Source organism: Callospermophilus lateralis, chromosome 6 (assembly GCF_048772815.1).
Source record: "Callospermophilus lateralis isolate mCalLat2 chromosome 6, mCalLat2.hap1, whole genome shotgun sequence".
NCBI lineage: Eukaryota > Metazoa > Chordata > Mammalia > Rodentia > Sciuridae > Callospermophilus > Callospermophilus lateralis.
Genome location: NC_135310.1, coordinates 73,867,129 through 73,894,181, shown reverse-complemented (window position 1 = coordinate 73,894,181; position 27,053 = coordinate 73,867,129). Strand labels below are relative to the sequence as shown.

Sequence of the window (27,053 nt, the reverse complement as noted above, 5' to 3'; positions counted from 1 at the left end):
ATTTTTCTATGGTAAAGGAAATTTTTTCCTCTCTTCCTTTCACCAAAGCACACAACTAATTTTCATAAATTTCCTGCTTCAAAGTTTTTAAGTCAGTTGAATTATTGTTGTTTTTTTTTTTTTTTTTTTTTTTGGTACCAGCGATTGAACCCAGGGGTGCTTAACCGCTGAGCCACACAGGATTTTTCTACATGTTTTTTATCCTAGTAAAAATTACTGTAGGCTCTTTAGTAGCAGCACATAGATATGGCAGACAGTTGTAAGAATATTATGGGTATAAATAAAAGTAATAGTAAGCATTACTGAACTTATTAGTTTCAAGAATACAACATTTCCAGTTTCAGCTTTTAGAAACCATGCTTCCTGCACCCTAGTTCCAGCTAAAGGAATGAGAAGTCTAGGAGGAAGCATGACATTTACATACACAGTGTCTGCATGTAGTTTAACGTAGTTTAGAAGTTAATTGTTACCATTACTCAATTAGCTTATTAGATTCAAGCAGAAAAACCAGTTAACAAATATTTATTGACACAGGAAGGACTGTATCATGAATATATAATGTTAGGTGGTGGGAAACAAAGTGGGAAAACAAAAGAGTTTAAAGACTGGAGGAGATGTTATACATTCAACAAGTGATCACAATATACTAAATAAATGAATTAAAGGCTACAGTGTACCATGAGCAAGAAATATAGGGAGGGTCAACACTAGAAATCTAATACATACATGCATGCACATGCACACATATTCAAAAGGACCAGAGCTTAGAATTTATCTTTTCTCTACCTTAAGTGACAGATTTGTTTATTTGTAACAAGTAATATAAATAGAAGCTTGTATATAAAATTTATATATACCTTTTTTTCTGCTGCTGTTTATTGCTGCTTGATGAAAACAAACAGGTTCTACTGATGCTTGTAGACAGGGTCACTGCAGTAAAATCTATTTGAGATGTGTGATTGTTGTGAGTTCTAATATAGACGAGTGGTAGATTCACTTATGAAATTTGGATGACTGTTTACCTAAGCAATTGAGCATGGTGGCTAAAGACTCTGGCTTCTGTATAACACTGGCTCTACTACTTAATAGTTGTGTAATCTCAGACTTCAATCTGTAAAATGAAGATATATAATCACATTAACAACCTCAAATTTAGGATAAGGATGAAATGTGCTAATACATGTAAAGCATTTGGAACAGTGCCTGGTACAGAATTAAGTGCTGTATAAATGTCATCTATTGTTTTTCTCTAACACGGTCCTGGATTTTTAGCTAACTAACTGAGCACAATAATATTGAATCTCATGGATACAGGAGATTTTTGTCAGGGGTATACCAGAAAAGCTCTATTAAGCACAGCTAAGGGAATCCAGGAATTTAGTACCATATTTATTTTCTTTAATATTGAGTATCAGGGTGTTAAATGATAAAGACAGTGTTTTCAAGTTAGATTATGACATTTTATTCTGTCACTGTTAGATAAAGTAGTAAAAACAGTAGTTGATTGTCTTCACATGTTAGCTTCCTTTAGACTTTTCAAATGATACATTTGGCTTTTACACAAATATATTGTGTCTTAGTTCAGTTGGACAATTAAGAGCATAGATAGGAAGAGCTGATAGAAGCTTTTAATATGTGAAAAACCTCAGACATAAACCTTTACAATGTTATTAATAGGCATATCATCAACAACAGATTTTCAGATTTTATGCTTCACTCTGGACAAAAACAAGAGCATGACATCTTGAAGTTGTTCACTGGGTAATTTAAAACTCAGTTATAATGTGAACACCAGCTGCACATATCATGTTACTTGAGTTCAGCATCAATTAAAATTGTAAATGAAACTAGTCATATGTTCCCTTTCAAAGATGTTACTGTCCAAATCAACAAACTCAAAGCAACTGTCCAAATCAATAAAGTAGCATGAATATTTTTACCATAAATATTTTGTTTAATTGTGTTTTCTAAATCCATTTTTAGTGGGGGGCAGGTACCAAGGATTGAACCCAGGAGGGTTAACCACTGAGCCACATCCCCAACCCTTCTTAAATTTTTTTTTCTTAAACTTTTTTAGTTGTAGATGGACAAAATATCTTTATTTATTTATTTTTATGTGGCGCCGAGGACCAAACCCAGTGCCTCATACATGCAAGGCAGGCGCTCTACCACTGAGCTACAGCCCCACCCCCACCCCCTTTAAAATATTTTATCAAGAGGCAGGGCCTTCCTAAATTGATGAGGCTGGCTTTGAACTTGCAATTCTCCTGCTTCAGCCTCCCCAGTCGCTGGGATTACTGTGCCACTGCTCCTGGGCTTAAATCTATTTTAAATTCTGATTTCTATTCTGTTCAAATGAACTATAGTATGATAGCTAATACACATCAAGAACTTTCTATGTAATCCAGGTGGCTTTATAATTTTGTTCTAACCAGAAAATTATTTAAAGCAGTCGCAACTTTTAGACAATACAGCCTCAAGGAGAAGAAAGAGGGGGCAGCACCGAGAACTGAAATGTGTCGTCTTGAGGACTGTGTTCTTTATACAGCATTTATACTGACGTCATCTTTTAAAAACTAAAAATCTTGTATCACTTATTTAGAAAAGAGAGTGGCGTTTTTAAGATGAGTATCTCCAGCTTGCCCGCCTCTGATGATGGCTATTAACCAAAAGAACGTACTCTTTTGGAGGCTATGGAAAATAAGACGGAAAAGTAAGAATGAGTTTTGGAGTGTAAATCAACCTCCCAGACAGCCAGTAAGACGGCGGATTCCCGGGCCCCGCCTTCTTCACAGCCACCCCCTCCGCGGGGTGGAGCACCTGTCAGGGCGCGGAGGGCGGGGCCGAGAGCTGTGCTGTACTCTGCGCGCGCGGCGGGGGTTCCAGTGAGCAAGTGCGGCGGGGAGCTCCGTGCGGTTGAGCGAGCGGGCCGCGAGTCCTGAAGGGTTGCGGGACCTGGGCACGATGAAACCCGAAGGGGAGCGGCCGACGGTCGGGGTTGCGTGCGATGGCTTCTCAGAACTGGAGCTGCTGAAACTGCGCGCGGCGGAGCGCATCGACGAGGCGGCTGAGCGGCTGGGGGCCCTGAGCCAAGCCATCTGGAGCGAGCCTGAGCTGGCCTACGAGGAACACCGTGCCCACCGTGTGCTGACGGGCTTCTTCGAGGAGGAGCCGCCAGCCGCCTCCTGGGTGGTGCAGCCGCACTATCAGCTGCCGACCGCCTTTCGCGCGGAATGGGAGACACGGAGCGCCACGCGGTGCGCGCTGCACTTGGGCTTCCTCTGCGAGTACGACGCGCTGCCCGGCATCGGCCACGCCTGCGGTCACAACCTCATAGCCGAGGTTGGGGCGGCGGCCGCTCTGGGATTGAGGGGGGCCCTAGAGAGCCTCCCTGGGCCTCCTCCGTCGGTGAAGGTGAGGTGGGGCCGGTACATCCCTTGCACCTTAGTCCCTGGGCCGGTGTAGGGAGTGCGCTCGACGTGTGGCCATCCCTTTGGCAAAAGGCAGAAAAGAATCCCCGAAAGAAAATCAGGACTAAACGTGTTGCCGACTAGCGACCTTCTGCAGACTTTTTATTTCCACTTTTGTAGGTATAAACAACTCAGGAGATTCTTCTCTTGGAAAGAATTGAGAACCAAGCCTGGTTTTTGTTACGGGTTATTTTTGGTGACTGAGAGGCAACTGCAATTTGCTGACAAGTAATTCCTCCAATTACTTCAGGAGAAAGTAATTTTTGTAGGAAAACCTATATATATATAGAGAGAGAGAGGGGGGGGGAGGGAGAGAGAGAGAGAGACGTTATGATTTGCTTGGTATTTGAATAGGAAATTTTCAGCCATTAGAATCCTCTAACTTCTAGAATTATACTAATAATGGAAAAACAAATGAACATTTAGTACAAAGATAAGTTCATCCTTAAGTCTTAATTTTTATTTCACAATTTTAAGAAATATACCAATTCCTTAAACAGGAAATGTTGTTTATGTTTGTCTTAGGCAAGTTTAATCTTGTGTTATTCTGTTTTTCCAGATGTTATATTATTCTTCTTTCTGTGAGCTAAGATTCAATCATCATCACTCAGGTTAAAGGGAAGACAAATGTTTTAATATTATTTAGCCCATTTCCCCCCAATGTCAGTAACCTTTCTCTTTTGTCCTAACAGTTCGATCTCTCTAGGCTTTCTCTTTAGCTACCTTCTATTTTCAGCCGCTGGGGGCTGGTTTTTGCCTTAGATTAACTTTTTTGTTTTGTTGGGAAGAGGGAATATCCTTTGTCATTGCATAAAACATTGGAGAGATTTAGTTTTAACCAGGTTTATGAAAGACTCGGAGCTGTCAGCAATAGACCATGGATTTTATAAGTCTAGAGTTAAGAATAAAGAGCAGCTAGTTTAAGAGTGTGGACACTTTATGGTTTCTAAAGAAAACTGGACTTTGAGAAATGTACCAACTTCTCATTCCAAATGATTGTTCTCAGTTTTAGCGAGGTTATCTGTTCTCAGTTTAGCAAGGTTATCTGTCTTAGCAAGGTTATCTGTTCTCAGTTTAGCAAGGTTATCTGTCTTATCTGAAAATGGAATTTGAGCTGATTCTCTTTGCAAGCCAAGAATTTTTTTTCCAGGTTGTTCCATTGTGTTCAAAGACATGACCTTGAAAGTATATGAGTTGTTTATAGATAATTTTCCTTTGCTTTTTAAAATTGAAGAAGTTAAGCTTAAGTTTCAAAGTAAAATGTTTATTCTGTAAAGTTTTCTTTTGTTTAATTAGGTGTTTGGTGATCAGTAAATCTGCTTGGTTGATTAGTAAGTTTGTGTAGTAGTTGGCCATTTCTTACCATGGTATTAAGATTTGTTTAATGCTCTTCATAAGGGATTAATGAGTTAAGACTTTTTAAGTAGGTAGCTTATTAAGGAATAGTTCAGGCCAGTAGGTTAGGGCATCTAAGGTAATTTAGCTGTGCCTGAAGATTTGCTCTTTGACCTGGGGCAAGACACTTTCAAAACCACCCTCCCCAAAATGATGATGCCGGTTACTCATCTACCTCACAGGGTTCTTGTGAGGATGACTAACAAGTCACTTGAAAAATTCCTTACCAGTAAAATGCTGGTGAATAGCTCTATACTTTTATTAAACGTCTAAGTCATGAAGAAGCTTTAATAAATAAGTCCTTGCAAATTTTGAGGAACTAGGTATGTAGTATTCAACCTTTTTCATATTTGCCATTAGTTATACAAATTTGAGTTATTACAAATAACTATTAATAAATATTGGGAAAGTTTCTTATAGTGTCCCTGGTACATACATTACTTCAAATTAGTATAATAATATAAATTAAATTTTGTGATTAATTTAGCACCATATATTTTATGCCCACTGCATAAATCCTCTGTCTCCATAGTTTAAGAACCTTAATATAGATTGTGAGTACATGTTTGAGGGAACCTGTTTGATATTTTCCTACTAGGACTTTTTGTTGTTGTTTTGCTCTGAAATAGGTATTTCCCTCTAGATAAGTGTCCTGGGAACCCCTGCAGAAGAAGATGGTGGAGGCAAAATTGATCTAATTGAAGCAGGAGCTTTTAAAAACCTTGATGTTGTTTTCATGGCCCATCCATCCCAAGAAAATGCTGCTTATCTACCCGATGTGGCCGAACATGAGTAAGTAATCAAGTTGCAGATAAACTTCTTAGAGGATAACTGATATAGAATTCTTTTATGTCTAAGGGCCCAACACTCCAAATTTTTTTTTCATTTAAAAAGTAAATTGAGGGGCTGGGGATGTGGCTCAAGTGGTGGCGTGCTTGCCTGGCATGCGTGCGGCCCGGGTTCGATCCTTGGCACCACATACAAACAAGGATGTTGTGTCCGCCGAAAACTGAAAACTAAATATTAAAAAAAATTCTCTCTCCCTCTCTTAAAAAAAAGTAAATTGATATGTGCATGTATGAATATGGTATAATGAATCCCACTACTATGTATAATTATAATGCTCCAATTAAAAACAAAACAAAAAAACCCAGTAAATTGAGTCAGATGCAGTGGTGTGTGCCTATAGCTGCAGTTACTTGGAAGACTAAGGCATGCGTGAGGAGTGCTTGATCCTGTATGAATTAGGAGACCAGAATGGGCAGTGTATTGAAACCCCATCTAAAAATAGAACAACAAAACAAAAAGTGTATTGTAAGGGCTGGGGATAGAGTGCTTGCCTCCTATGCACAATGCCCTGGGTTTAATCCCCAGCAACCCCCCCATCACACACCCAACAAAAGTATATTGTAAGATAATGTGATGTCTTAACTTGCATTGAATGACATTTGGTAAGACTCCAAAACAAAACAAAAAGTGTATTGAAAGATAATGTGATGTCTTGATTAACATTGAGTGACATTTGGCAAGACTCTTCTAATTGAGATTTATTATAGTATTCATAATAGGGCTGCTAAAATAGTGCCTAAAAAACATAGGAGTAGCAAACAGAACATGGTGACATTTGTGTTCTGTTTTGAACTCTGAGAGGAATCTGATTTCTGGAAAGCGTGTATTCTTTGATAAGGAGTTGCCTTTGCAACTGAAAAGATTTGTAAGAGATGGTTTTATTAGTCAGCCTACTTGGCCCCAGGCCTGTTTCAGTGTTTGGCTTCTTTGTTTTTTCGTGGGTCATCTTTTTAAGATTTCCACAAAAGAGGAACAAGATGAAGAATTTAAAGAAAGTTATTAATTTATCTCTTTAAATTTCTAATAATGAATAAGATAAAGCAAGTTTTTCCTATTGGCCACCTTTCCCATATCCAGTCCCTTCTTTGCTGTTGTTGTTTTCTCCAGTGCTGAGGATGGAACCCAGGTCCTTACACATGCTAGGCAAGCACTCTACCGTGCAGCTACAGCACTAACCCTCCAGTCCCCTCTTTAGAGGTGTATTTATAGCACATGCGTAGGTTTATAGGACATGCATAGGTACATGTATAAATTAAATATTGAAGGAAGGTTGTTGTTTTTTTTCTCTCTCTGAGGAATTCATCTTAACACACACACATACACACATTTTATTTTGTTTTATTGAGGTACTCAGGGTTGAAATCAGGGGCCCTCTAAAACTGAGAAACATCCCCAGCTCTTTTTTTATTTTTTGAGACAGAGACTTCCCATGTTGCTAAGGCTGGCCTTGAATTTACAGTCCTCTTACCTCAACCTCCTGAGTCTCTGAGATTACAGGCATGTATCACTATGCCCAGCCATTCAATATATTGTTCTAGCTAGTTGCAGTGGCACATGTGTGTAATCCCAGTGACTCAGGAGGCTGAGGCAGGAAGATTGTGAGTTCAAAGTCAGATGCAGCAATTTAGGCCCTAAGTAACTTAGTGAAACTCTGTCTCAAGTAAGAAAGAAAAAAAAAAAAAGGTGGGGATGTGGCTAAGTGGTTAAGCACCCCTGGATTCAATCCCTATTACCAATAAATAAATAAATAAATAAATAAACAAACAAACACACACACACACACACACACACACATTTTTTGGGCCCTATTTTTTAATTTAAATTTTTCTTTTTTTTTTTTTTTTTGAAATGGGTCTTTCTGTGTTGCCCAGGCTGGCCTTGAACTCTTGATCCTCATGCTTCAACCTCCAATAGCTGGCACCAGAGGCAAGTGCCACCATCATAGGCCCTTGTTTTGTTAAAACAAGATCAAGGGCTGGGGATGTGGCTCAAGTGGTAGCGCGCTTGCCTGGCATGCGTGTGGCCTGGGTTCGATTCTCAGCACCACGTACAAACAAAGATGTTGTGTCTGCCAATAACTAGGAAATAAATATTAAAAAATTCTCTCTCTCTCTCTCTCCTCTCTCACTCTCTCTTTAAAAAAAAAAATCAAATAGTTTGTTTTGAAAATAATTTCATATTATTTTGCTTGAAGTATGTTTTTAAAGGCCAAAATATTAATGCTGATATAAAATAACTTTTAATATTTCTTTTCCTGTAGCTAATTGTTCTTTAATTGTATATTTAAGCGCTCAATGGAAGAGCGCTTGCCTGGCAAATGTGAGGCACTGGGTTCGATTCTCAGCACCTCATATAAATAAATATATAAAGATCAGTCAACAACTGAAAAAAAAAAGAAATGGTACTAGAGCCATTTTCATAAAGGACTTCCTTTTCCATTTTATACTCTAGTTTCAAGGTGATGGTGAAAAGATATATGTCAAGGAAATAAGTATCTTACAATCTTATAAATGTGTTTGAATGTTTTTACTTATCTTCATTCTGCTAACAGAATGTGAGGATTGACATAAGAATTGATAGCATTCTAAGAACTCCTGAATGTCCAGAATGGTTTTTTAGTCTAAATGTGAACAATACTAGTTAATTAGGTTTAAAAAGTGTTAACTAAGTAAGTCAATCACTTAGTTACACTATTATTTAGTTATAAAGTTATAAGTATTTAATTCACAATCTGAGAATATGAAAACCATGGAGTGAAGTAATGATAATTTATAGAATTTTAAAACATTAATGAAGTATGGGGATATAGCCCAGGTTTCATCCCCAGTGCTGGAAACAAGTTAAATAAAATGTTAGCCACCTAAAGTATTTGGAAACATTAAAATATTGCTAGGGTATCTTATGATAAAATTGTGAGTATAAAGTGATTTTCAAAGATTATCTTAACCTATTTCAAATGTTACTTTCTAATAAAGAATTATCTGAGTTTTTTGGGTTTTTTTTTTTTTTTTTTTTTTTTTTTGTTGTTTGTTTTTCTGGTGCTGGGTGCTGGGATTGAACCCAGGGCCTTGTGCATGCAAAATAAGCACTCTACCAACTGAGCTATTTCCCAGCCCTTATCTGAGTTTTTGCAGACTTTTGATAGAGAGCTATCATCATACAGTGTAAAAGGATGCAAGAACTCCTATTTTATAATCGCATCATGTAATACAGTATTGCATATGTGTTCAAGTTGAATTGTGTACAAATTTAATCTGTAGGAGGTTGGTTGAGCAACATTTTCTTTCTCTATTTAGAATGCTTTCTTTGAGTTAAGTACTATGTCACATAATAATAAGTTGTAACTAATGCAAGTAAATGTAGTGCTTTTACTGCAAATAATTTGCAAGCAAAAATTTCAGCAATGTGAATTAATTTTGAATAATAGTTTGGTAGTTCTAACTACCTGCATTTTTTTTCTTTAGTGATACTGGAGGGAGTAATTTTCAATGATTTTTTTTTTTTTTTAGTTGTAGATGAACACAATACCTTTATTTTATTTTTACATGGTGCTAAGGATCCCACCCAGAGCCTCATGCATGCTAGGCAAGTGCTGTATCACTCAGCCCCAGCCCCAGCCCTTTCAATTATTTTTTTATTTCCTAGTGTGACTGTGAAATACTATGGAAAAGCATCTCATGCTGCTGCTTACCCCTGGGAAGGAGTCAATGCCTTAGATGCTGCTGTTCTTGCCTACAACAATTTGTCTGTGTTAAGACAGCAAATGAAACCAACCTGGAGAGTTCATGGTATTACTGTCATATATTTTGTATAATGGTGCTTAATATATTTCAGTGAAATATAATTAATATTTGATTTTTTAAAAAATTGGAAACATAGTTATGTACTTTATGAAAATTCTAAAATTTTGAACATTTTCAGAATTCATGTGACAGGGTACTAGGATATTTATATGTGGATAGGAAGATATTTACAACTATTGTACATAAATGGAATGGCCATCTTTGAGCAATAGAGCTGAAGTTTTATGTGGGGAACTTTTTTTTTCTGTCAGTATTTGAAAGTAAGAACTTGATTTTCTGGTTATCCCATTGTCTATTAATGTTAACAACATTTTGTCCATTCCTCAAATTTAAAAAGGTGTAACAATTACTGGATTTTAATAAAGGTTGTTACATCCTGAAGAACATCTTTTTTTTTAAGATGTTGATGGACCTTTATTTTATTCATTTATTTAAATGTGGCGCTGAGAATTGAACCCAGTGCCTTACACATGCTAGGCAAGCACTCTATCACTGAGCCACAGCCCGGCCCCATGAAGAGCATCTTTTAAAATTATGTGTATCACCATAATATAAATACAGTAATAAAGTATACTGTCTTAAAGGTACATATTTTGTTATAGTTTAATATCTATTTTTTTACCTATTAATTTTGCTATAGGCTGAAATCAGTTAGTAATTGCACTTTTGTCAATTTCCTGCCTTATTTTCTTTAAAAGGAAAAAAAATAGGAATTTTTAAATAATAGAAATATATATTTTTTAAAATTTATTTTTTAGTTGTAGTTGGACACAATACCTTTATTTTATTTATTTTTATGTGGTGCTGGGGATTGAACCCAGGGCCTCACACATGCTAGATGAGTGCTCTACCACTGAGCCACAACCTCAGCCCCTAGAAATATATTTTTAAGATGATGGAATGTGCTGGACATTATTATCCAAAGTACATGTATAAAGACAGGAATTGGTGTGAATATACTTTGTATACAACCAGAGATATGAGAAATTGTGCTCTATATGTGTAATAAGAATTACAATGCATTCCACTGTCATATATAAATTTAAAAAATAAAAAAAAGAATGACATTTTTAAGTAGGTCATATAGAATTAGACTTTGCGTATCTATTTTGTTATTACTTTGGATAAATCTTCATTCTGTGTAGTTCCAAATGTATTTGTTTTGACAGTTTATAGTACTTAGGATCCTGACCTGAATTATTTCTTTTTGGTATGAAAATTATTTTCCCAGAGCTAAATACCATTTAGAGTATTTATGGAATTCTTGAAGTATGAGGGTAATTATAGAACCTCAAACATTGTTTTTTTTTTTTTAATGTCAAAATTTTATCAAACAGTACAACTGTAGTAAAATAATGAAAAAATTTCCCAGATAGCTTATGATATTACCACATTTTTTATAGTTATACATTTTTAAATTTTTTAAAATAATCTAAATTATAATTTCTTTCTGAGGTGCTGGGGATGGAACTCAGGGCCTTGCTTATGTTAAGCTAGTGCTCTATCAATGAGTATACCCTCAGCCCTGAATCATAATTTCCTAATGTTATATAGATTCCTTAGAATAAAGTACTTATAAGCAATTTTTTCCCTCTTAGCTAGGAAATATCACTCTCTCAATAGAAACTTATGTTGTATAACTGTTAAAATGTTTGATTTTGGTATATCAGTGAAGTAAATAGGTTTAGATTATTTTTCTTTATGTACATATTGTCTAAAAAACTTATGGATTATATTTAACCTTAAAGTAATGATCACAGGCTTAATTTCAGTAATTTGATTCTTTTTATAGGTATAATAAAAAATGGTGGTGTAAAACCAAATATCATTCCCTCTTACTCTGAATTAATTTATTACTTCCGTGCACCCTCATTGAAAGAACTTCAAGTTTTGACCAAAAAGGCAGAAGATTGCTTCAGATCTGCAGCTTTGGCTACAGGGTGCACAGTAAGAACTTTTAAGAGTTAATTATAATCAGAGGTATATATGTGGACTTGGGCTGTTTATGTTAAATTAGATTGAAACCTAACTTGCTTGCCTCCTTCTCATTTGGTGGTGGTAATATTTTGGTGCTGGGGATAGAACCCAGGGCCTGTACTCACTGGTGATGTCTGGAATTTGTAAAGTGAGTTGGTTTAATAATTAATATGAAAGCCTTTAATTCTTATGTATTTTACTCAGTGTCTGAAAAGGGAAGACTACACATCTTTTTTTTTTTTTTTTTTTTTTTTTTGGTACCGGGGATTGAACTCAGGGGTACTTAACCACTGAGTCACATCCCCAGTCCTGTTTTGTATTTTTATTAGAGACAGGTTCTCACTGAGTTGCTTAGCGCCTTGCTTTTTACTGAGGCTGGCTTTGAACTTGTGATCCTCCTGCCTCAGCTTCCCCAGCCATTGGGATTACAGGCATGTGCCACCACTCCTGGCTTACACATCATCTTATAGAGTAATTTGGATATTGCTGCTCTAGAATCCCTGCCTTTTGGCAAGTTACAACCTTCGTTGTTGGCAGTTATGCTTTTAGAAGTGCTTACAGTAAATGGAACTTAATGTCAAAATCTGCAAAAGCTGTTTTTGTTAAAATAGTGATATAAATACTCATAGATGGCTGGAATGGAAGTTAAACACAGAAGTTAGTCAAGAGAATTTGCTGATTTGCATTTAAGTATCAGTCATGTATGGTATAAAGTGGGGTGAGTTTTAGGATTATATAAAGTAAGAATTTTGCACATAGTCTAGTTGGAGAGACAAGATCTTGACTTGTGCTGCTCAGCCTCGAAACATTATTTGTATCTCTGAGTCTCCATTTTCTCACTTGAAAATAGGGATAATGTCACAGTCTTACAGTTCTTTTGAGAGATAAATGAAATAGTGTTTGTGAACAGGTAAGAGCATAACCTTCACATGTATTAACATTTTTTCTGTCCTCCGTAGTCTAGTGATGTGTGATTTGTTCACATGGTAGCAGTGTTTCATGGTAGCAGTAATTCTCAGATAGTGTATGTTAAGTGTATTAATAGTAATGTGGATAGTAAGTGTCAGGAAGAATCTGAGACAGGAAATCACTGGCCTGGGGATGTTAAAAGGAAGATTTTATGGAAGACTATAGATCGGAATGGAGCTTTTAAGGATGATCATACTTTCAGGTATGTGAAGGACAGAGAGTGAGAGCGCAAAGATGGGAAATGTGATCAACAAAGGGAAGAATTCTGTAAAAGCTCATGTTGTGTTGTTGTGAATAGATAAATAAATACATGGACAATTGTAAGAGCAAGTACATAGCCTCATATGCCATTACAGACAGCAGGTATAGAATTAGTATATAATTGTAAAGCATCCATAGCTTAGGGCAGTACAAACTAAGCTTTTATTCCCTTACTTACCTATAAATATTTAAATATTTGTTTATAAAATACATATGTGAACTCTTGCCATTAGCCTATCTCTCAAAGTGTACAATATTCCCTTAGTAAAGTTTATTGTTATAGTATTTAAATCTATGTAAGTGATGTTTTAATAATTTCTTATATTTTGACTGACTTGAAAGATGTGACTAAATTGTCATTGTTTCTACCTTAGATGTTACTAAGAAGAGAAGAAATGTGATCTCTGCTATTTCATGATTGGCATTTGCTATCATTTTTGATATTATATTTAGTCCAAGGGAATTGCCGATTTGAGTTAGTCCTGAATCTATAAATCCACTTAACAGGGCACATACACACCCCAGGCCAGTGATTTCTTGCCTCAGACACTTGCTATCCACATTACTATTAGTACACTTAACATACACTGTATCTTCATACACTTAAATTAATGAATGAGAACCACTGTCAACCCCCTTCTCTTTGTGAAACTTTGGTATTTCTTGCAGGGTACCTTTCGGACCAGGCAGGGGTATCAGTGTCATTTTGTATGTTGAATGTTAGTGAAGCTCAATTTTTTTTTCTTTTGGAAACTGAAACTAGAGTGGTAATCTTCAGACTGTGGTTTTTTTGGCCACCTGCATCAGAATTACTTGGGGATGCTAGTTAAAAGAGTAATTTCTGGCTCTCCCTACACCTTCTTCAGGTGACTGAAATTGACACTTGCTGGCTAGTTTAGAGCTTGGTGACATTATGTGGTTTAGATCATTTGAAACATTAGGGAGATAGGATCTTAAAAACTTTCATTATAAGATACATTTTTTTTTAAGTGCCCCCTCTTGGCTGGGCATGGAAACACATGCCTGAAATCCCGGTGGCTTGGAAAGCTGAAGCAGGAGGATTGCAAGTTCAAAGCCAGGCTCAGCAATTTAGCGAGGCTCTATCTCAAAATAAAATATAAAAACTGGCTGGGGTTGTAGCTTGGTGGTTAAGCACCTCTGGGTTCAATCCCCAGTACACCCCCCCATCCCTGGCCAAAAACAACAAATCTGTTCCTGTTAGAGAGAACCCTCACTGGATTGAAAATTAGAGAATTTGCATTTTTTTAAATTTCAAAATTTGTTCTGTAATTTTTTTTTATTAGGTAGAAATTAAAGGTGGAGCACATGATTATTACAATGTTCTACCCAACAAGAGCCTATGGAAAGCTTACATGGAGAATGGAGAAAAGCTGGGAATGGAGTTCATTTCAGAAGATACAATGCTGAATGACACTTCAGGTAATTAAGTTCTTTTATTGTATTTCGAGCTACCTGAGGATGAGTAATGCCATCTTCAATTAAATGGTTTTGGAGGTAAGGAAGTACTGCTGATGTTTTTGATGACATTTTCACAAACTTAATGGTTGGGGGGAAACTAATGGATTCTTCAGTGAGTATAGACTGTCAAGTTAGCAGACTTGTTTTTATAAGTAGCCAACCTAGTTTTTGATCTGTTTTCTGAATATTTCTAGTGTTTCAGTTTCCTTAGTTCTAATTTTTGAATAAGCTATTAAAATGGGATATATAATTTTAATTTATTCTCAGTTATTATAATGAGCAAGTTATAAAGTATTTAGTTATTTGGGGCATTTTCACATTCTGAAGAGTCACAGACAGCTGTTAGGATTTAAAATATATATGCATGCATTAAATAGCATAATTAATATATTAAAAATATTTGGACTATTTTAGATTTTTTCTTTTTAAAGAATATTATTACTAAAGAGACCTGCAAGTTACAGATGTACCTCCTAAGATAGAAAAATAGATATTGTGAAGTAGAACCAAAAATACATCATAATAAAAATGGAGTACTGATATCATTTATGAGAAGAAGTTCAAGAGAAAGTGTAGAAATTCTAAAGTGGAGCTATTCAGAAGTCTATTGAATCTGGAACCACAAAAGTTGTCCAGGTAGGAGATTTAGGGAGGTTGTTGTTAGTAAGATTGCCCAAGTATGAAGAGGGAGAAGATGCCCGAAGATGGAACACTGGGGTCAACAGCTTTTAAGAGATAAGCAAGGACACATTGTCTCCTTGATGGAGAAAGAGACAACATGCTCAGAGAAGATAATCAGGAGAGAGTGAGGTCATGGTAGCCAAAGGAGTAGAGAACTTCTAGAAGGGAAGGAGGAATAAATCATGTCAGGTGCTTATAGAGGTTGAATAAGGTAAGTATGGTCTAGTATTCATTGCACCAGCAATTAGAAATTTGTGGATTGTTTGGAAGAAAATAATGGGTGGCTGGTGAGACCAGATGCTAGATCTCACTTCTTTACCCACTGCATTGACTGGTGAGACAGTAGAGATAGCAAAGGAACATTCTTCTTTTTTCAAGAAAGTTAGCTTTAAAGGAAAGCAGAGTGGATGAAAACATAGAAAAGGTTTTTAAAAGAAATAGCTGAGAGAAGTAGATGCAGGTAAGTGTTCAGGAAGAAGGGCAGGAATTCAGAGATGCCCTCCCTAAGAGGTTCTGCCTTCACATGGTAAGCCTTGAAGTGGCAGCTGGAGCACTGAAAGAATTGCCACTGACAGGAGTTGGCCAGGCATCAGTTGTGTGTGAACAGCATCAAGAACTCAGCTCAATATTGAGACCATGAATTTATTGTCAAGGCTACCTTCATGTTCCTGTACTTTTATGCTGGCATGTTTATGCAGCCTAGCTGTGGGAGGGAAGATGCATGGTCAGATCTACCCAGAGATTGGATTTTATATAATAGACAAACAGCATGTGCAGAGATCCTGTGGTATCCAGATTGGATTTTATATAATAGACAAACAGTAGAATAAAATGGCTATAATTTGGATATGGTTTGCAGGCTCTAGGATCTAGCTCCACAAGTAAGATATTAAAATACTTAGCAGGCATTTGACCATCTTGTCCACTGATGTGCCATCACCATGTATCCTGAGTGTCTGGAGCCATTCCTGGTACTTTACTATGTGCTCAATGAATGTTTTCCAGTGAATCATTTTTCCAGAGCTCCAAAGCTTGGCCTTGGTCTGCCTTTACTACATAACTAGTAGCTATGAGATTATGGATACATGACTCTACACTTTGATTTCTTCCTGTGTAAAAATAAGAACTTTTCAAATGTTAATGAAGCATTAGAATTACATTTGGAACATGGTAATTCCAGATAAACATGAACTGCTGTTAAATATTTTGCTTTCATTCTCTTACCACTCATTCTTGTATAGTCTAACTTTGCCAGAAACAGTCTTTGACACATAATAAGCATTCAGTAAATATCTATTGAGTGAACAGAAGGCTTTGTTTTTACTATGATATATTTAGCAGATGTTAGTGTCAGTCAAGTGAGAGGCTAGAAGCATGGTGATTTAAAATATTGCTTTTTGCCTTAGAGAGTTTCAGAATGTGGTTTATGAGAGACATTAACCAAATAAGCCAATAAATGGAAAATGAAGCCAGGTACCTTTGCGCACACCTGTAATCCCAGTGGCTTTGGAGGCTGAGGCAGGAGGATCGTGAGTTCAAAGCCAGCCTCAGCAAAAGTGAGGTGCTAAGCAACTCAGTAAGACCCTGTCTCTAAATAAAATACAAAATAGGGCTGGGAATGTGACTCATTGGTCAAGTGCCCCCAAGTTCAATCCCCAGTACAAAAAAATAAAATAAAATAAAATGAAACCTGGAAAATTTTATGGAGGATTATAATACAATACTGTGAGAGCCTTTGCTAGAGGACCTTACCAGGGAGATAAAGTAAGAGTTCACTGAAGAAATGATGTTTAAAGCAGGTGGAGAGGGGACTGCACGTGTAGAAGTCCTATAGTGTCCAGAGTGGCTGAGGTGGAACAGTGGGAGTGTGGTCTGAAACCAGGGTTTGGAAGGTGAATGGAGTCAGACCATATTAAGATTGAAAAAATTTTTAAAAAATGGAAAAAATATTGGCAAACTAGATGCTGCTAGACCAATTAGGAGACTGTTATATCATTTCCAACAAGAGGTGGTAATTATGTAGACTAGGGACAGGTGATGGTGATGGTGATGGTGAAGGGAAAAGTGTTAGGCTTCTGAGGCATTTGGAAAATAGTATTGATGGGTAGGGTTGAAGAACAGGAAGCTTATGAATTTTGATTTTAAAAGAAATAGTTGAACAAGGCCCTGGGTTCAATCCCCAGCACCCCCCACCCACACACACACACAAAGAGTAGTTGAGAAAAGTAGATGCAGGTAAGTGTTCAGGAAGGAGGGCCGGAGTTCAGAGATGCCCTCCCTGGAAGTCCTGCCCTCACATGGTAAGTCTTGAAGTGGCAGGTAGGGGACTGCAAAGATTGCCAAACACTTTGGCTGTGTTTGATCTACCTTGAAGACATCCAGGAAGAGTTAACAGTTGGGCTGGGGATGTGGCTTAAGCGGTAGCGCGCTCACCAGGCATGCGTGCAGCCCGGGTTCGATCCTCAGCACCACATACAAGCAAAGATGTTGTGTCCACCGAAAACTAAAAAATAAATATTAAAAAAATTCTCTCTCTCTCTCTCTTAAAAAAAAAAAAAAAGAGTTAACAGTTAACAATTGGATGTACAAGCATGGAGCTCAGAAAAGACCAAGTTAGAGTTGGTGGTTATTTGAAGCGATATGTATGAACACAATCTTGAGCAAGAATATGGCAGGATAAGAGGAAAGGGCCTGGAATTGAGTCTTGAATAGTAATGTTTTATGGTTGCAGAGAGGAAGTTAAACCTCCACGGGAAACAAAGGAAGGGACCCTCATAGTTCACAGAAGGCAGGAAAGGGAGCAGCCCACTGTGGAGGCTGCTAGGAGGTCAAGTGAGAGTAGTCTTGGGGTTGGGAGGGAGTAGGTCTTGGGAGACCTTTCTGACAGCTGTGTGGGGACTGATGCAGGTGAAAGGGGAGGCAGTGAGAGCATGAGCCTGTGGGCAACTCTGCAGGGTGTTCACTTCACCAGGTCTAACAGGGCAGAGAACCATAACCAAGTTCAGGTTACGATTTCATCATGCAAAGTATTTAACCAAATATATCTTTCTTTATGCATTCCAAGGATCTACCGATTTTGGAAATGTTTCTTTTGTGGTCCCTGGAATTCATCCCTATTTTTACATTGGATCCAACGCCTTGAATCATACTGAAGAGTACACTAAAGCTGCAGGTAGGCTGTTGAGGTTTTCACATGTGCTCACTCTTTTCCTATCAGTAGTGCCTTTCTAACTATTTAGTTTAGCTTGTTATTTCAGAAATAGATTCCGTGTTGGGTAGTTGGAGAGGCAACTTAGGGATTGGGACTTAACCTGAGGAATTAATAAGTTGATTTTTAATAAACGTAGAAATAATTTAATTTATTTTCTCTGTCCTTTAGGATCACAAGAAGCTCAGTTCTACACTTTGCGAACAGCCAAGGCTCTAGCAATGACTGCATTGGATGTTATTTTTAAACCAGAATTGCTGGAAAGAATCAGAGAGGACTTTAAATTGAAACTTCAGGAAGAACAATTTTTAAATACAGTAGAATAAAAAGGAGACTTAGGAGTGGTTTATGAATCATTAAGTGATGATTTTTTTTCTTTAATCTTTTTTAATGAAGAGAACATGCTTGTTTTTAATCTTAAAGGAATCAAATTCTTCTTACCTGATATGTAAGAACAGGGTATGGTGAAAACATATTCACTCATATCTAAAATGAAATTTTTGGGTGAATCTGTACTTGATGGAATTGTGATATTTCAGGAGTTGGTAGGTGATACTGCTGCTTAAGATGGATGGTACATGATGTGTCAAAATAATATTGACAAAATCTGTATAATAATTTACAGATTTATATATTATATATTTTAAAAGGTCCAAGAGGTTTCAAACCTTATATACAGAATTGACACCCACGAAATGGTTTTGTGGTACAGAGTGGTAAACTTATTTAATGTAGTTTTAAAGTTCATGGTCTAAATTTAGGTAAAGTTTGCTTCAAATATTTCTGTTTTTACTTCAAAAAATCTCTTCATTTATAATAAAAGTAGCTTTTAATTAGAAATGCTTACGAGTAACAACTAGAAACTCAGATACAAAGAATAACTTTAGTTTTACCATTTGAAGAAAAATGAGAATGTTCTAGTTTTCACACATGATCAACTCTGGGAAGTGGCATTAAAGTAATTGGTAATTCAATAAGACAGTAAGAGGGTAGGTAAATGTTGGATGGTCAGCATCAGACTCTTCCTTTAAGGCATTTGCATGGTAGCCCTGTGTGTTCTAGGAGAACTCGGGGAGGAGCATTGGCTGGCACCTACTCTGCTCTCTAGAATGTTCAGAATCCTGCACTGCCCCTCCAGCCAGCAGCCTGCTCAGGCTCCCACTTAGAAGCCAGCTTGCCCCACCTGGCTGCACTGAATTCTGAGCCTCCTTAAGCCTCCTGCTAGCCCAGTATTTTTTAAAAATTATTACAGGTTTTCCATGATTCTTATTTTAGTGTGAATTTCTTGAACATGCTAAAAAGAATGTGTGAAAAAAATATTTGGTAAAACAGATATTTTAAGCTGTGAATGCAGTAAATCTCCAATGTACTTTATTTTAAAGGAAGTCCTCAGCTTTGAACAAGCATTCCAGAAATGGAAGGGGAAGGAGAGAAAGTGTCCATTTGGCTTTTATGGTATAATACGCAAGTCACTTGGGCCCTCTGAACTATCAACTCACTTTTTGAAAAGTTAGATCTTCTACTTACAGTCTTTTGAACCCCTAACTCCTGCTGTATCTGAAATTATTTAAAATTGCAAGAGAGGTGGTTGTGTTTGGGAGAGTTAGTAGTTGAAAACTTCCTTTCTTCTGTATAAGGGTCTGTGGATTATGTGCCTGACTTTGGCATATAGCTGCCTTCTTTTTTTTAAAGCCTGCCAAGAATGGGTTTATATTTTTTTAAAGGGTTGCTAAACAAAACAAAACAGAGACTAAATAATATGACCTGCAAAACCTAATATCTTTGCTGTCTGGCCTTTTACAAAAAAGGTTGCCAGCCCTGGCTGTATATAACAGTAAAATAAAATCTGTCTCTTTGACTTAGGTCATATGGTCGGATCTTCTGGAATAAAACTTCATAAAGAAACCCCATATCTTTTAGCAATGACTTCTAATGCTGTGATTAGAAATAATTTCTTTCTTAACCCTCACACTTCAAAGGTATTTTCATAAACCTTTACTTAACTGAAATTTTCATTGGTTGGTTTTTACAACATCAAATTTCTAAATATTTTAAAATGTAAAGAGGGAAGTGTTACAACATCAAATTTCTAAATATTTTAAAATGAGGGAAGTGTTAAATTATATCTAAACAAAGTGTTCCTTTTAGAAAAGATTCTGTTCAGCTCCTCCTCCTTTTTCTTTTTTTTTTTTTTTGAGACCAGGACTCACTAACCTTGAACTTTTAGTTCTCTTGCCTCAGCCTCCCAAGTAGCTGGGTTTGAGGCATGTGTCATAGCACCTAGCTTTACCTCTTTATTCTTACAAGATGAATGTTAATTCTTAGATGGTTAGCAAATAAGACTCATTTTTTTTAAAAGACTGAGTGAGAGGAAGAGAGAGAGAGAGAATTTTAATATTTATTTTTTAATTATCGGCAGACACAAACATCTTTGTATGTGGTACTGAGGATCGAACCCGGGCTGCACGTATGCCAGGCGAGCGTGCTACCGCTTGAGCCACATCCTCAGCCGAAGACTCATTTTTTAAAAAAAATATTTTGTAGTTGTAGATGGACACAATACCTTTATTTATTTATCTTTATGTGATGCTGAGGATCGAACCCAGTGCCTCACCCATGCTAGGCAAGTGCTCTACACTGAGTCACAACCCCAGCCCAAGACTCTTTTATTTAGAATATTTATATTGTTTTTGAAGAAGGAGATAACCAAGTTTTTGTTCATTAGTTTCATGACATTTTATTATCACTAACAGATTCTGTGATTATATATAGTTTTCCTTCACTGCCTATATATTTGAAGCTAGTGTGTGCATATTTTAAATTTTATTTTATTTTGATACTGGGAATTGAACCCAGAGGTACTCTACCTTTGAGCTATATCCCTAGCCCCTGCCCCCTCTTTTTATATACCAAGGATTGATCCCAGGGCCACTTAATCACTAAGCCACATCCTCATCCTTTTTTATTTTTTGAATTTGAGACAAGTCTTGCTAACTTGCTGAGGCTGGCCTCGAACTTGTGATTCTCCTCCCTCAGCCACTGGAATATTTAGGATTATAGACAGGTGTCACCGTGCTTGGATTGTTTTTAAATTCTTAACAGTATCTAGCATAGTGGTTTACCTGGGAATATTCAGTACTTTTTGTTTTGTTTTGATTGGAATACTGGTGGTTGAACCCAGAGGCACCCTACCACTGAACTACATCCCCATACCTTTTTAATTTTCAAATGGGGTATCCTAATTTGCTCAGGCTTCCCTTAAACATGATTCTCCTGCCTTATGTCCTTTTTGAATGAGAAAATACTGCATCCTTGCTTGAAATCATTAAAGTTTAAAATAGCTCTGTGGAGAGATCATAGGTACAAAATATGTTTTAATTTTGTGAACATAGCAATCTTTTGTACAATCTGGAGTAGAAATAGATACCTTATATTACTTTGCTTCAGATACAGGAAAACGAGATTCATTTTTGAAAAAAGCTGCACTGGTTTAATGCAAAGTTTAAAATTATAAGATTTTAAAGAATTAGTTTCTGATCTAAAATTAGTTTCTTGAGGTGTCTGTTTTATGGAAAGGTCTTTTATTGCATGCATTTATAATCTTTCATGCTCATACCCTACACTTTAAACTTTTTCCTCAAATACCAACTTTGGGCTGTGTTAAATTAGTATGCTTTAAAAGATATAATGTAAATTAATGGTTTAAATATAATTACAAACTGAAGATGTTTTTTCTATAATGACAATTTTAAGCAGGCTTGAATATGGGACCCTGTAAAACAATTATGTGTTATAGGCTGAATATCTCTTATCTGAAATGCTTGGGGGCCAGAAGTGGTATTTTGTTTTTTTGTTTTTGTTTGGTACCAAAAATGCTTAGCCACTGAGCCACATTTTCAGGCATTTTTTATTTTTTATTTTGAGACAAGGTCTTGCTAAGTTGCTTAAGGCTTCTCTAAATTGAAGAGGTTGACCTTGAACTTGTGATCTTCCTGCCTCTGTCTCCTAAATCACTGGGATTACAGGTGTGTGCCACCACACCCAGCCAGAAGTGTTTTGGATTTGGGAGTTTATTTGGATTTTGAAATATTACATATCCATAATGAGATATCTTGGGGGATGCCACCCAAGTTTAACCACAGAATTTTTTCATGTTTGCACATATATATATTATAGACTTGGGCCAAAGATAATTTTATAGAGTATTTTTAGTGTGCCTGCATTTTGACTGCAACCTGTCACATGAAGTCAAGTGTGAAATTTTTCACTTGTATAATGTTGGCATTCAGAGAGCTTGGGATTTTGGATCATTTTGGGTTTTCAGATGAGGGATATTCAACCTGTTTTATTAATTACCAAGTTGCTATATAAGATTGAATGCAGTTAGTATTTAGCTTGTCTCGTAAAATTTTGGGCTGCTTTTTAGTCTTGCAAATTCTCCTTATTTGAACTACTCAGGACATTTTCCTCTTTTCATTGCTTCTCTCTGTAGCACTCAGAAATGCTGGGGCATTTCGGATAAACTAGAACATTTTGTATGTTTATAAATATGTATGTGAACTTAAAGCATTTTGATTTTCCACAAAGTTATTTTCTTTGATATTTTAGCTTGTAATCTTGACATTTGAGCTCAATAAACATTTGTTGAAGAGTGCCTATTTCTAAGAACTTGGTGAAAGAATAAGACAAAGTCTCTGCTCAGAAAGCTTGCTGTTGGTGGCAAATTCTCACTTCTTAATTCTTTCTTCATCTGAACAACACTGGGGCTGAAGCAACAACTGAAAGCTATTGTCTTGGAATTTTTTGAAAAAGTGTTTCTAAAATATTTTAAAATATCTGAGTTTCCCCAATCTGTTTGAACAGAAGAAATTGATGTGCAAAATTTTTTTTTAAAAAAGGAACGAATGTCTTGTTTGATAATATATTCTGTAAAAAAAAAATATTAAAACCTTTCTGATAGTTTTTGTGCAGTTCTAACTTTTTACCTTAAGAAGTCTTTTGTGGGGCTGGGGATGTGGCTCAAGCAGTAGCGCGCTCGCCTGGCATGCGTGCAGCCAGGGTTCGATCCTCAGCACCACATACAAAGATGTTGTGTCCACCGAAAATTAAAAAATAAATATTAAAATTCTAAAAAAAAAAAAAAAAAAGAAGTCTTTTGGTAAATGTCCTATATACACCAGCCTTCGCATTATCAAAGTGAATTTTCATTATAAGATAAATGTTGTCTTGGTGCTGTCTAGCAATTTTTGTAAGGCTGCAAGCTATGACAAAATACTTTTTTTTTTTTTTACTTCAAGTATCTTGTACAATTATGGTTGAGGGTGGTGCATTTTGATGTGTGAAGTTGAAATTTTCAAGTAAGCAATCACTCTACTATCAGATTATGATAGTTTTTGTAATATTTTAATATATATTAAAATGTGTATGAAATATAAAATGTTAAGTATGTTTAATAACACTTGTTATTTTTAAAATGACGTATATGAAGATAAAGCACAATTACCCAAATGCACTGTGGTAATACTGTATTTTATTAATTTATCAGTATTGTAGGTGTTAGGTTGCTTTTCAACTGTATAAATGCCACATATTATTCATGTAATGCGATTTTAAAAGAACAGTTAAATCTTTTGTTTAAAAATGAATGTTTTACTAGTCTCAGCAGCTGAAAAATGATAATTTTATCTGGTAGGAATTGAATACACAGGAATTAGAATTAGAATTTCCATTTTTAAAAAATTCCACCACGTAATAATGCAAATGCAATAGAACGGATTATTAGATTGTTATCAGTAGCTAGAAAATAAGTATCTCATGTGAGTAACATAATATGGGTCCAAATTTATTTGTTTAAGTTGGCTTTTAAAAGAGTTCATACTTTTTTTCTTCAGTGATTAAAATGTAAGGTTAGTTTTGGTTAGTTAGTTTGGGTCAAAGCATCCAATAACCTTAGATATATAGAATGAAAAGAATCTAGATCAGAGTCCTAAATGGACAAGCATCTGTTTAGTTTAAAAATCAAGTAGACATTGCCCCACTGGATGAACAATTTCATGATGTCTATGTGTCTTCCTTTCTTGTAGTGTGGATCTGAGATGTTACAATTTCTTCCCTATATTCTTGTAGTACCCTTGCAGATTGTGTATATCTCACTTTGATGTTGGGCTTCCAGATCCTGCCAGTGTCCCTCAGTGTATGCTATTGCATCTAAGGTTGGTGGCAATAGCAGAGGTAACTCGAGATAATAGTTAAGGTACCCCAAGATGGAAGCAATGTTTTACAGAGAAGGGGCTGCAAGACTGGGCCTCACACTCCCTTTGGGAGTGCCTGCTCTGAGATGCAGCTGCTTTTAGGCCCTGTCTGTTGTCAAAAAGTTAGGGGCTACTGTGTGGGGAAGGCTATGGATGACTGCAGTGTTCCAAGATGGAAGTAGGTTAGGCTTAGGCTCCCAGGTGTTGGCGGGTGGCGAACTTGGACCTACCCTAGGCCTGGGTGGGTTCTGCGCAAGTCAGTGTGGACAGATCTAGGCCTGCCTGACTCCGCAGTAGTCTGCTGGTCGGAAGGGGTGGTCCTGCACCAGAGACTAGGCTCTGGTGGGTGTCTGACCAGCCGGTAGAGGGGTGGACCAGGGCCTACTATTAGCCTGGGTCCTGCTGTGGGCTGGTGTGGGCGGTCCCCATCTATGGGTTTTTATTTTTTTATTATTTGAGAGAGGGAGAGAATTTCAATATTTATTTTTTAGTTTTCGGTGGACACAACATCTTTGTCTGTATGTGGTGCTGAGGATGGAACCGGGCCGCACGCATGCCAGGTGAGCGCGCTACTGCTTGAGCCACATCCTCAGTCCCAAACACCTATGGGTTTTTAAAGACAAAATCTCATTTGAAATTGTGTGTGAGTGAGTGTGCGTGCGTGCGCACGCACACATTTATAGAAAATCTTGGGCAGGAGATTGCAACCATGATTCTCTTGGGTTTTTATCTCCAGGTATTTTCTCTAAGCACATTTGAATTCATGTTCCTCAATTCTGATGTTGTTACTAACCCAGCCTGCTCTCTGCAATTTTGAAATTTCTGGCCATAATATAATTTCTTTTGTTTCAATGAATCTAAATTTGAACAAAAAGAATTAAGGTAATCCAGAGGAAAAATTACAAAAACAAATTGATTCACAAAGCACAAACTTCTTAACCTAAGATGACAATAATTTGGTTAATAAAACTTACAGTTTGGAACTTGGAACTGGAATGTCCCCTAAAGGCCTTTTTTTTTGTTGTTATTGCTATTGTTTTTTTTTTGTTGTTGTTGTGTGTGTGTGTGTGTGTGTACTGGGGATTGAACTGGGGGGGGGGCACTCACACACTGAGTCACATCCCCTATTTTGTATTTTATTTAGAGACACGGTCTCACTGAGTTGCTTGGTGCCTTGCTTTTGCTGAGGCTGGCTTTGAACTTGTGATCCTCCTGCCTCAGTCTCCTGAGCTGCTGGTATTACAGGCGTGCGCCACCGAGCCTGGTGAGGCCTGTGTGTTTAAAAGCATGGTTACCAGCCCCTGGCACTGTTGAGAGGTAGCGGAACCTTTAAGGTGCAACCTAGTGGAAGGAAGTTGGGTCATTGCAGTTGTGCCCTTGAAGGAGATATTGAGATGCAGCCCCTTCTTCTCTTTGCTTCCTGGCTGCCATGAGATGAATAGACCACCTCCATCACCTGCTCCTGTCATGATTTACTGTACTGCCACAGGCCCAAAGCAACAGGGCCAACCACAGACAAAACCTGAGATCATGAGCTAAAACAAATCTTTTCCCTTATTAAGATGATTATCTCAGGTATTTTGCACAGTGATGGAAAACTAACAAAAAATGTGTTTTTAGTTCTTACCTCAATATATTACCACCATATTCACTTGTTTATTTTTTATGATCAATGTTTTTTATTATATAATATTTATTGGTCACGCACGTTCAATCAACAAGATCAACAGAAACTTGTATAGCATACATTATTTTATGTAGTACATTAAAATAATTCCTTGTCCTTTATATAATTTTAAAAACTGGGGAATAAATAAAAGACATAAACACACAAAACTATACATGTAAATATTTTTTTTCTTTTTTTCTGGAGATTGTACCCAGGGCCTTGTGTATGCTAGGCAAGTGCTCTGCCCCTGAGCTATATCCAGAGTCCTTTTTTTAAAAAAAAAGTTTATTTTGAGGCAGGGTCTTGCTCATTTTCCCAGGCTGGCCTCAAACTTGGGATCTCCTGCTTCAGCCTGGGGAATTATAAGTATGCACCACGCCTGGCTATATTTCTTATTTTTCAATTCTATGCCTTGATCTATGGCCCCATTACCAAAGAAATATATTTTCTGCATATTTCAAAAGCCTGTCCTTCATATTGAACCAGTTGCTGATTTTTCTTTTTTCTTTTTTTTTTTTTTTAAGTCTGAAGGGTTCCTCTAGTTCTGGCTATTGTTGAGCTCATAGTCGGCTAGTAGGAAAAATCTTGACTGGGTTCCGGTTACTTATTCCTTCTAAGTTCCCTGGAGGTCCATTTCTCCCTCTTTCAGCCCTTTAGAAGGCCTACCACAAACTAAAATAGAATTCTGATAAAGGTGGGAGTTAACTCTACTGAGAACTTAGAATTGAGACAGGATCATTTAGGTGATGATGAGCCCTGGAATTCTGAGGTTAATAAGCCTGGAGCTGAATGTTATATTGGAGAGAAGGACAATCTTGAAAGAATAAGGGAATCACCTATCAAGAAATAAAGGAAGGTACTACACAACTATACTGTTGTGGAATCTTGCTACTTTTCATAAGAGCCAGCTGTGCTTCCCTTTAATTCCTTTATTTATATCTGTGAGACTCTCCTGTCTTCTCTTTCTTTCTTAAGTGGGTTACTGGCCCATACTATTTATATACAGGCTATGGATTCAACCAACTGCAGATCAAAAATATT

The 27,053-nt window shown here is 36.9% G+C and overlaps 1 protein-coding gene across 1 annotated transcript; it reads left to right on the top strand.

The window, feature by feature from the left end:
- The first annotated feature begins 2,890 nt into the window (after positions 1–2,890).
- Pm20d2 (peptidase M20 domain containing 2) lies at positions 2,891–22,986 on the top strand. The gene is made up of 7 exons (XM_076859929.2): positions 2,891–3,414; positions 5,509–5,657; positions 9,360–9,502; positions 11,310–11,464; positions 14,029–14,164; positions 17,949–18,056; positions 18,264–22,986. The coding sequence occupies exons 1-7, from the start codon at positions 2,965–2,967 to the stop codon at positions 18,416–18,418; spliced, it is 1,296 nt and encodes a 431-aa protein (XP_076716044.2). The 5' UTR covers positions 2,891–2,964; the 3' UTR covers positions 18,419–22,986.
- The last annotated feature ends 4,067 nt before the right edge of the window (positions 22,987–27,053 follow it).